At 50.9% G+C, this 12,649-nt stretch overlaps 1 protein-coding gene across 1 annotated transcript in view; it reads left to right on the top strand.

Annotated features, from left to right (window-relative positions):
• The window catches only part of LOC123759587 (protein turtle homolog A), a 67,968-nt gene that overhangs the window by 5,463 nt on the left and 49,856 nt on the right, over positions 1–12,649 (top strand). Inside the window, exons 2-3 of the mRNA XM_069317313.1 lie at positions 2,771–2,976; positions 7,285–7,401. Coding sequence (XP_069173414.1) covers positions 2,771–2,976; positions 7,285–7,401 — 323 coding nt within the window. The remainder of the gene's footprint in view (positions 1–2,770; positions 2,977–7,284; positions 7,402–12,649) is intronic.

Genomic DNA, 12,649 nt, shown 5'->3' with positions numbered 1-12,649 from the left:
GTGAAGGTCTCGAGACTGATGACTGAGTGAAGGTCTCGAGACTGATGACTGAGTGAAGGTCACGAGACTCTGATGACTGAGTGAAGGTCACGAGACTCTGATGACTGAGTGAAGGTCTCGAGACTGATGACTGAGTGAAGGTCTCGAGACTGATGACTGAGTGAAGGTCACGAGTCTCTGATGACTGAGTGAAGGTCTCGAGACTGATGACTGAGTGAAAGTCTCGAGACTGATGACTGAGTGAAGGTCACGAGTCTCTGATGACTGAGTGAAGGTCTCGAGACTGATGACTGAGTGAAGGACACGAGACTGATGACTGAGTGGAGGACACGAGTCTCTGATGACTGAGTGAAGGTCACGAGAATGATGACTGAGTGAAGGACACGAGACTGATGACTGAGTGGAGGACACGAGTCTCTGATGACTGAGTGAAGGTCACGAGTCTCTGATGACTGAGTGAAGGTCACGAGTCTCTGATGACTGAGTGAAAGACACGAGACTGATGACTGAGTGAAGGTCACGAGTCTCTGATGACTGAGTGAAGGTCACGAGTCTCTGATGACTGAGTGAAGGTCACGAGTCTCTGATGACTGAGTGAAGGACACGAGACTGATGACTGAGTGAAGGTCACGAGTCTCTGATGACTGAGTGAAGGTCACGAGACTGATGACTGAGTGAAGGTCACGAGTCTCTGATGACTGAGTGAAGGTCACGAGACTGATGACTGAGTGAAGGACACGAGACTCTGATGACTGAGTGAAGGTCACGAGACTGATGACTGAGTGAAGGTCACGAGACTCTGATGACTGAGTGAAGGTCACGAGACTGATGACTGAGTGAAGGTCTCGAGACTCTGATGACTGAGTGAAGGTCACGAGACTCTGATGACTGAGTGAAGGTCACGAGACTCTGATGACTGAGTGAAGGTCACGAGACTCTGATGACTGAGTGAAGGACACGAGTCTGATGACTGAGTGAAGGTCACGAGTCTCTGATGACTGAGTGAAGGACACGAGACTGATGACTGAGTGAAGGTCACGAGTCTCTGATGACTGAGTGAAGGTCACGAGACTGATGACTGAGTGAAGGTCTCGAGACTGATGACTGAGTGAAATTTTTTTACCCAAACCGGAATATTGTTTGCTTGGATTTTATTCAAATGAATGCTACGAACAGAAACAGTTGGGCACGTTTTCCTGATGCCTCTGTTCACCTCGCAGTAAATAGGTATCTGGGAGTGAGGCAACAGTTGTGGGTTGCATCTTGTGTGAGGTCAGCAGTAGGCCTATGAGGACATCACAAAGACTTGGTGCAGGCTTCCTGTCCCCGGCAACGAGAATTATGAATTATCATCATAAATCGCTTATGTTTAAGAAGTCTTTTATATAATATAATCAGCTGTACGTAATCCGGGGATTCAGAGCCTCGCCTGGGTCAGATTTACGTAGGTCGTCTAACTTACATTTTCGACATTTTAATTTAAACTCTGGATAATAAGAGTCGAGTGAATTAAAAATTAATTAAATCACAATTGTGAGGATTGAACACGAGATTATTCCTTGCGGAAATCATTGGAGCAATCTGGGGGATTCGAACCATTGTACTGAGTCACCTCAGCCTTGCACTTTAACCCACTGGACCACGATACACTGTAATTTAATCTGGAGTGCTACTGATTCCACTATGGGTGTTGAGGCCCCAAGATGACACCAGGCCAAGTCTTCACACATCCCATCACAACCCACTTGTTTCTGGTCCAGGACGGACCGAATCGTCGTCGTCTACTCATCATCTGGTGTGTGGTCTGGTCATCATATCTTCATCCACGTTATTGTGACTCATCGTCTGCACAGGATCGCTTGAGTGAAGTGGACACTAACAATGTCCTATGACATTGTTTCATTGTCTCCATTGTTTCAAGCGTAGGTTAGACGTATATATGAATGAGATTGGGTGGACATAAATAGGAGCTGCCTCGTATGGGCCAATAGGCCTTCTGCAGTTACCTTCACTCTTATGTTCTTCTTCTTATGATCTTATCCCCCATATACACTCTGGTCTGGGTGTGGCTCCCCGCCATACTCACCCGCCACATGCACACTGAGGAACCACAATGGTGTGAAATACATCATGAGTAATTCACTGAAACAATCCAGGGATTTGACCCAGCGTTCAGGAAAGCAGTTGCTGCCACTGACATAACATAGTAACTATACTCTTGTGTCTCCTGGAACACTGTTGTTGAACAGGCATCTTGTCAATCTTGTATTTGTCCAATTGCAGCTTTAACCACCATTCTATAAACTATATTATATTGATTCTCCCCCCACTTCCACCTTTCTTGCCTTCGCTACTAGCGTGAAGTCACAAATAATTTGTCCCGCGGCCGAAGCAGAAGTTTTCCCGAGATTCAAAGAAATTTTTGTTTCCTCGCCAGAAGGGAAATACCTGAAAGTTGGTGTTCCACTCCTGGCGGCCTGGACTCCCGGAGAGAAAGTCCACAAGAGACTATTGACTTCGAAGCCAATGATCGAAGCTAGAGAGTTTCAGTCAGACTTCAGGGAGCGAGATTCGCTTTTCATTGACTGGTCTTCAGTATATTTCAGAGATTCCTTCACCGCTTGCGTAGTTTAAGTGAATCTTTTATCGTTAGTAAGACATAAAATACCCATCAGATTAACTTTTCACCATAAAACACATTATTTTTTCAATGAGGGACAAAATTACAGTAATATTAGAGCTAACACTATTTCCGCATTTCTTCTTGCAGTTTGGACGCTCGGAGCGTGAGTCTGGAGCGAGCTAGCCACTGGGCGGAGCAGAGCCTGGGAGGACGAGCCTACATGAGACTTGGAGGACGACAACGAGGTCTTCTCCTGGAGGAGGTCCAGCTCAAGGACGAGGGTGACTACCGTTGCCGCGTTGACTTCCTCGAGTCCCCCACCAGGAATCTCCGGATTAGACTCGAAGTCGTGGGTAAGTTCTCAAATCCCAACTAAGAAGTCGATCCCACGGAGTAAGTTCTAAGATTAAGTTCCTGCAAATCAAACTCTTGAAATCAGTTCTTTCATCCTCGAGTACTTGTGATCAGGTTACATGAGTTCCTGAACTCCTTCACGTGAGTTCTGAAATTCAGATTTTCAGAGCTTCTGTGTCGAGTTGTCCGTTGATTCTCTGAATCAACTTTAGAGTACGACTCCAGAGGTCTGAGTGATCCTACACTCATCTGGAGATGAGGGTTTTGGACCACTGAATCATTATTTACATAGTGGGGAAATCATGTGAACGCGATGGGTGTTGTAATATGTTCTTGCCTACTGCGAAGGCTGGAGATGGTGCGACAAAGTCTGAGAGATCAAAAGTCAAAGTCTGAAAACAATTTGAAATTACTTTTCTGACCACAAAGTCGTGAAATTTTGTTTTGCATAGTTCGTTCCTCTTGTTCTGGGAGTTATGGCTCAGGATTTTAACACCATGTGGGGATCTGATTGTCTGTTTCCATGGTAGCACTAACTTTATATGGGAGCACTAACTTTATATGGGAACACTAACTTTCCATAGTAGCACTAACTTTCCATGGGAACACTAACTTTCCATGGTAGCACTAACTTTCCATGGGAACACTAACTTTCCATGGTAGCACTAACTTTCCATGGGAACACTAACTTTCCATGGTAGCACTAACTTTCTATGGGAACACTAACTTTCCATGGTAGCACTAACTTTCCATGTTAGCACTAACTTTCCATGGTAGCACTAACTTTCCATGTTGGCACTAACTTTCTACGGGAACACTAACTTTCCATGGTAGCACTAACTTTCCATGTTAGCACTAACTTTCCATGGTAGCACTAACTTTCTATGGGAACACTAACTTTCCATGTTAGCACTAACTTTCCATGGTAGCACTAGCTTTCCATGGTAGCACTAACTTTCCATGGTAGCACTAACTTTCCATGGTAGCACTAACTTTCCATGGTAGCACTAACTTTCCATGGTAGCACTAACTTTCCATGGTAGCACTAACTCTCCATGGTAGCACTAACTTTCCATGGTAGCACTAACTTTCCATGTTAGCACTAACTCTCCATGGTAGCACTAACTTTCCATGGTAGCACTAACTTTCCATGGTAGCACTAACTTTCCATGGGAACACTAACTTTCCATGGTAGCACTAACTTTCCATGGTAGCACTAACTTTCCATGGTAGCACTAACTTTCCATGGTAGCACTAACTTTCCATGGTAGCACTAACTTTCCATGGTAGCACTAACTTTCCATGTTAGCACTAACTTTCCATGGGAGCACTAACTTTCCATGTTAGCACTAACTTTCCATGGTAGCACTAACTTTCCATGGGAACACTAACTTTCCATGGTAGCACTAACTTTCCATGGTAGCACTAACTTTCCATGGTAGCAGTAACTTTCCATGGTAGCACTAACTTTCCATGGTAGCACTAACTTTCCATGGTAGCACTAACTTTCCATGGTAGCACTAACTTTCCATGGTAGCACTAACTTTCCATGGTAGCACTAACTTTCCATGGTAGCACTAACTTTCCATGGTAGCACTAACTTTCCATGGTAGCACTAACTTTCCATGGTAGCACTAACTCTCCATGGTAGCACTAACTTTCCATGGTAGCACTAACTTTCCATGGGAGCACTAACTTTCCATGGTACCACTAACTATCCATGGGAACACTAACTTTCCATGGGAACACTAACTTTCCATGGGAACACTAACTTTCCATGGAAACACTAACTTTCCATAGGAACACTAACTTTCCATGGTACCACTAACTTTCCATGGTAGCACTCTGATTACCCACGGTAACACTCTAACTTTCCATGATACCACTAACTTTCCATAGGAACACTAACTTTCCACGGGAACACTAACTTTCCATGTTAGCACAAACTTTCCATGTAGCACTCTGATTATCCATGGTAACACTCTAACTTTCCATGTTAGCACTAACTTTCCATGATAGCACTCAAACTCTTGATGATAGCATTTTACCCTGACACGATAGCACTTTAACTTACAATATTAGTATTTAAACTTTCAATATTTAAGCTCTCACTTTCAATGCTGAAGCTTTTTGCTTTCGACATAAAACCCTCACTTTCGCTGATAAACTTTCACTTTCAATAGTAAAACCCCTCACTTTCAATGGTAAACTTACTTTCAATGGTAAAGCTCTCATTTTCAATGGTAAAGCTCTCATTTTCAATGGTAAACATACCCTTTCAATGGTAAACTCTCACTTTCAATGGTAAACTTACTTTCAATGGTAAAGTTCTTTTAAATGATAAACTCTCACTTTCAATACTAAAGCTCTCAGTTTCAGTGGTAAACTCTCACTTTCAGCTGTAATTTAGGAACGCACCAACTTGAGTACGGAATAAGTCTGTGGCTCCACCTCTTGGAGGAACTTTTACGGTAACTTAATTCTAAATGTCTTTTATTCTTGAACTCGTTGACTAAATCTTCAGGTCACAGGGTCAGAGGTTAGTCTACATGTGGAATATACAGCCCCTGAGGTATCCATCCCCTGGGGCATGTATTCCCTGGGTTATACATCCCCCTGGGATAGGTACACATCCCTGGTTTAGGCGTACATCCCATATTGTGCATATTTCCCAGGACACATATGGTTTACCTGACTATTGAGGTGTATACCCTCTTGGGTGTACATGTCCTTGTGTAAACCCAGGTGCAGGTCTCCTAGTGTACACACTGGGAGGGCGCCGTAATCATCCCAAAAAGAAACTAGTTATAAAGACCACAATTTTTAAAAACAAAATTGTTCTTCTCGGGCCCCAACGTGGCCAAAATACACGAGCAGCAAGTGGGATATAGATTACATTTCTCCCACACAATCGAGGTACTGAGAAGAAAAGTATAAATGACGGGTTACCCGGCATTCCCTGGGGGGAGGGGGCAAGAGGAGGGGGGGCACTTTAATGTGTGGACCCAAGCCACCTAACCTATCTAACCTACACATTTCTATGTGGATGTTTTGCGTAACATCCGCTCGTCCGATCGCAAACATCCACGTGTAACCGTCGATGTTAGCGATCGGACCATGCTGGTCCACGGTTGTTCAATATCTTCCCAGCAAGTATGAGAAATATTGCCGGAATAAAAGTGGAAGTTTTCAAGAAAAAAACTGGACAGTTTTCCTGGAAGAAGTGCCGGACACACCGGGCTGAAGAGCGAGTGTGTGCCTGCGGGCCGCGCCAAGGAACAGTCTGTTGGATCAAGCTCAAGTCACGTCCGGCCCCGGGCCAGGCTTGGGGAGTAGAAGAGCTCCCAGAACACCCATCCAGGGACAATCCAGAGATGTCAGGTCCCATTGCAAACCCAGCACGATGTTAGTGAAAGATGGCTGGCTGAGTCCCTAGATTTCTTTACTAATGCGTCATTAGTACATCACATGCCTCTGTATGACTAACCATCCTGTGTGATGGAGATTTTTTAGCATCACCTAGTTTGTTTTTCTGACACACACTGTACTGCACTTCATATAGTCTAGGGCAGCTGCACTAACGCAGATGTACCTCATGTATCAATAAAAAAAATATAAATACATCCCATTTAGACGTATTAATCCCCTAAAGCCTAAATATGATATACTAAAAATTACAGCGGCTGTCAAAATTGACGTGATGTCCCGTTTTCTATTAGTGGGTCCTCGGGTAAGTTAGGTTCGGGGAATTTAGTACATCAGTTTATTGACGCTGTGAACGTTGGAAAGGACGGACTGAATAATTGTCTCGGTTGCATTATCACCCAGTTGATGCTTGCACAGCTTACACTCGGAGTGTCTGTTGCTTGTTCGAGGGTACAGACAGACAGACAGGGAGCCGCTAGTGATTTGGTCTGGGTTCTTGCCCTGTTTATCGAGGCTTGTCTGGGAGCCTCTGTTCACCAAGCAGTAATGTTCCTACAACTTCCCGTGTTCCAGGGAAAACTAGTAGGGTAAGGCTTACCATGAGCTATGGGAAGGGAAAGCTCTCAGCCTGCTAACAGGAGTCAGCAGTCGTCTGCTCCTGTTAGCCCTCCATAGTTCATGGTAAGCCTTACCCTACTAACAGGAGTCAGCAGTCGTCTGCTCCTGTACCCACCTGTGTGTAAAACTAGTAGGTTAAGGCTTACCATGAGCTATGGGAAGGGAAAGCTCTCAGCCTGCTAACAGGAGTCAGTAGCCGCCTGCTCCTGTACCCTGTACAAACTAAACACAACTAATTGCCCATATTTGCCTCTCCTACACAGTACCTCCTCGGAGTCTAACGATCACCAGCGACTACGCCCAGGACACCAGGGTCAAGGGCCGGGCCGGACCCTACCCTGAAGGCGCTGAGGTCACCCTCTCCTGTCAGGTCATCGGAGGTGAGTCATTATGTCCTTAACTACTGAGACGCTTCTCGGTGACAACCTTTTGAAGATGGAGCGGGTGGATGGAACGGGAATGACGACGATAAAGAGGTACAGATAAAGGAAGACTTATCATAGCAGGCGGGCTGTCCTCCTTACTGAAGTTAAGATGACAGGCAGTCATCTTACTCAGACAATACTGTTGTCTCAGTAAGCTTCGACAGTAAGCTGAGCTTGACGTCGTTTCCCGAAAGCTGCGAGAGTCTGTGAGGTTCTTCACATGTATTTCAACATATGTGGATATCTATAGAGTTTACATATATATGGTAGCTATGTAGTATTTATATACACACACTCAGATGCTTGTGTACTTTTTTGATGTTATCTTTGTACTTTTTTTTGTGTGGTAGGCCTTGTTTTCCGTCAGGTAGATCCAGGCTCTTATTGGGCCACTAGATGTGCTATGTGAAGTGAGGCAAGGCCCCACCAACACACAGACGAGGCAGGCCCCCACCAACACACAGACGAGGCAGGCCCCCACCAACACAAACGACGCAGGCCCCCACCAACACAAACGAGGCAGGCCCCCACCAACACACAGACGAGGCAGGCCCCCACCAACACAGACGAGGCAGGCCCCCACCAACACACAGGCGAGGCAGGCCCCCACCAACACACAGACGAGGCAGGCCCCCGCCAACACACAGACGAGGCAGGCCCCCACCAACACACAGACGAGGCAGGTCCCCACCAACACACAGACGAGGCAGGCCCCCACCAACACAGACGAGGAAGGCACCCACCAACACACAGACGAGGCAGGTCCCCACCAACACACAGGCGAGGCAGGCCACCACCAACACACAGACGAGGCAGGCCCCCACCAACACAAACGAGGCAGGCCCCCACCAACACAAACGAGGCAGGCCCCCACCAACACACAGACGAGGCAGGCCCCCACCAACACAGACGAGGCAGGCCCCCACCAACACACAGGCGAGGCAGGCCCCCACCAACACACAGACGAGGCAGGCCCCCGCCAACACACAGACGAGGCAGGCCCCCACCAACACTCAGACGAGGCAGGTCCCCACCAACACACAGACGAGGCAGGCCCCCACCAACACAGACGAGGAAGGCACCCACCAACACACAGACGAGGCAGGTCCCCACCAACACACAGGCGAGGCAGGCCACCACCAACACACAGACGAGGCAGGCCCCCACAACACACAGACGAGGCAGGCCCCCACCAACACACAGACGAGGCAGGCCCCCACCAACACACAGACGAGGCAGGCCCCCACCAACACACAGACGAGGCAGGCCCCCACCAACACACAGACGAGGCAGGCCCCCACCAACACACAGACGAGGCAGGCCCCCACCAACACAGACGAGGCAGGCCCCCACCAACACAGACGAGGCAGGCCCCCCACCAACACACAGACGAGGCAGGTCCCCACCAACACACAGACGAGGCAGGCCCCCACCAACACACAGACGAGGCAGGCCCCCGCCAACACAGACGAGGCAGGCCCCCACCAACACACAGACGAGGCAGGCCCCCACCAACACACAGACGAGGCAGGGCCCCACCAACACACAGACGAGGCAGGCCCCCACCAACACACAGACGAGGCAGGCCCCCACCAACACAGACGAGGCAGGCCCCCACCAACACAGACGAGGCTGGCCCCCACCAACACAGACGAGGCAGGCCCCCACTAACACAGACGAGGCAGGCCCCCACCAACACACAGACGAGGCAGGCCCCCACCAACACACAGACGAGGCAGGCCCCCACCAACACACAGACGAGGCTGGGCCCCACCAACACACAGACGAGGCAGGCCCCCACCAACACACAGACGAGGCAGGCCCCCACCAACACACAGACGAGGCAGGCCCCCACCAACACACAGACGAGGCAGGCCCCACCAACACACAGACGAGGCAGGCCCCCACCAACACACAGGCGAGGCAGGCCCCCACCAACACACAGACGAGGCAGGCCCACACCAACACACAGACGAGGCTGGGCCCCACCAACACACAGACGAGGCAGGCCCCCAGCAACACACAGACGAGGCAGGCCCCCACCAACACACAGACGAGGCAGGCCCCCACCAACACACAGACGAGGCAGGCCCCCAGCAACGCACAGACGACGCAGGCCCCCACCAACACACAGACGAGACAGGCCCCCAGCAACACACAGACGAGGCAGGCCCCCACCAACACACAGACGAGACAGGCCCCCAGCAACACACAGACGAGGCAGGCCCCCACCAACACACAGACGAGGCTGGGCCCCACCAACACACAGACGAGGCTGGGCCCCACCAACACACAGACGAGGCAGGCCCCCAGCAACACAGACGAGGCAGGCCCCCAGCAACACAGACGAGGCAGGCCCCCACCAACACACAGACGAGGCAGGCCCCCACCAACACACAGACGAGGCTGGGCCCCACCAACACACAGACGAGGCAGGCACCCACCAACACACAGACGAGGCAGGCCCCCACCAACACAGACGAGGCAGGCCCCCACCAACACAGACGAGGCAGGCCCCCACCAACACACAGACGAGGCTGGGCCCCACCAACACACAGACGAGGCAGACCCCCGGCAACACAGACGAGGCTGGGCCCCACCAACACACAGACGAGGCAGGCACCCACCAACACACAGACGAGGCAGGCCCCCACCAACACAGACGAGGCAGGCCCCCACCAACACACAGACGAGGCAGGTCCCCACCAACACAGACGAGGCAGGCCCCCACCAACACACAGACGAGGCAGGCACCCACCAACACACAGACGAGGCAGGCCCCCACCAACTCAGACGAGGCAGGCCCCCACCAACACACAGACGAGGCAGGTCCCCACCAACACACAGACGAGGCTGGCCCCCACCAACACACAGACGAGGCAGGCCCTCACCAACACTCAGACGAGGCAGGCCCCCACCAACACACAGACGAGGCAGGCCCCACCAACACACAGACGAGGCAGGCCCCCACCAACACACAGGCGAGGCAGGCCCCCACCAACACACAGACGAGGCAGGCCCCCACCAACACACAGACGAGGCTGGGCCCCACCAACACACAGACGAGGCAGGCCCCCAACAACACAGACGAGGCTGGCCCCCACCAACACACAGACGAGGCAGGCCCCCACCAACACACAGACGAGGCAGGCCCCCACCAACACACAGACGAGGCAGGCCCCCAGCAACACACAGACGAGGCAGGCCCCCACCAACACACAGACAAGGCAGGCCCCCACCAACACACAGACGAGGCAGGCCCCCAGCAACACACAGACGAGGCAGGCCCCCACCAACACACAGACGAGACAGGCCCCCAGCAACACACAGACGAGGCAGGCCCCCAGCAACACACAGACGAGGCTGGGCCCCACCAACACACAGACGAGGCAGGCCCCCACCAACACACAGACGAGGCAGGCCCCCACCAACACAGACGAGGCAGGCCCCCACCAACACACAGACGAGGCAGGCCCCCACCAACACACAGACGAGGCAGGCCCCCACCAACACAGACGAGGCAGGCCCCCACCAACACACAGACGAGGCAGGCCCCCACCAACACACAGACGAGGCAGGCCCCCACCAACACACAGACGAGGCAGGCCCCCACCAACACAGACGAGGCAGGCCCCCACCAACACACAGACTAGGCAGGCCCCCACCAACACAGACGAGGCAGGCCCCCACCAACACACAGACGAGGCAGGCCCCCACCAACACACAGACGAGGCAGGCCCCCACCAACACAGACGAGGCAGGCCCCCACCAACACACAGACGAGGCAGGCCCCCACCAACACACAGACGAGGCAGGCCCCCACCAACACACACACATTCTCACTCACATATCTGTCCATTCCATTTCGAAAAGTTTGCAAGTAACCTAACTCAATGGTGGAGCTCCGCGTCCAGTTTCCCTTCTCCACGACTCCCTTCTGTCTTACACTGTCTATAGTGGCACTGTCTTACACTGTCTATAGTGGCACTGTCTTACACTGTCTATAGTGGCACTGTCTATAGTGGCACTGTCTTACACTGTCTATAGTGGCACTGTCTTACACTGTCTATAGTGGCACTGTCTTACACTGTCTATAGTGGCACTGTCTTACACTGTCTATAGTGGCACTGTCTTACACTGTCTATAGTGGCACTGTCTTACACTGTCGTCAATACCAGTGGCCACACTGTTTAACCATGCGTGTCAACCTCAGCCCTCCCCCCCCCCGAGGGCCGTATGGGCCACATTTTGTGGCCCATGAGGGCCACACACCACATGAGGGCCACACACCACAACTGAGGGTCCCCTGAGGGCCACATGGGCCACACACCACAACTGAGGGTCCCCCGAGGGCCACATGGGCCATACACCACAACTGAGGGTCCCCCGAGGGCCATATGGGCCATACACCACAACTGAGGGTCCCCCGAGGGCCATATGGGGCCTCCAGGTGTGCTGGTGCAAGCCGCGTGTTTGACCTGCCTGGGTTACACTGTTTTTAGTGACTGTCTTGAACACTGTGGGTGTTTATACTGTCTCCTTCCTTTGATATTCCCTTCTATCCTGCAGGCTCCCTCCAGCTATCCCTTCCTTCCCTCCAGGTATCCCCTCCTTCCCACCAGGTTCCCTACCACAGTTAATTTCACTCACATTTCCTATAATCTCGAACTCTGTGAACCTTCTCCTTTGATTAAGGTGAAACTGGAATTAGGATTAAATGTCAGATGGGAGGGGGTGGGAGGGAGTGGGAGAGGGCGGGAGAGGGAGGGAGAGGGTGGAAGAGTGGGAGGGGCGGGAGGAGTAAGATAACAATGTAACATCGAAATCAGTTATTTTTAGAAGCAAAATTGATGACTTAAATGCACTAGTGTGCACATACAAAATAGATGTTATTGCAATCGCAGAAACCTGGATCAGTTTGGATCGACTATTACCCGCATATCAAATATAACAATCCATCCTCCTAATATGATTGCAGCTTATATTGCTACTATTGTGTCGCAATATAAGGATGCAATTTTTATGCACTTATATTGCAAGGCGCATGTTGCAAGGCGCATATTGCAAGGCGCATGTTGCAACTATTTTGTCAAACGTACAAAAATTGATTGTTACAGCCACCAATGTTTACATGTTGTACTTAAACATTTGTAGAAGGCTGGAGGGAAATAATCCAGAGCCTAACTTAAAAATTCTAGGCCTA

The sequence above is a fragment of the Procambarus clarkii genome, chromosome 8 (assembly GCF_040958095.1).
Source record: "Procambarus clarkii isolate CNS0578487 chromosome 8, FALCON_Pclarkii_2.0, whole genome shotgun sequence".
NCBI lineage: Eukaryota > Metazoa > Arthropoda > Malacostraca > Decapoda > Cambaridae > Procambarus > Procambarus clarkii.
This window is presented reverse-complemented; position numbering and strand designations above follow the sequence as displayed.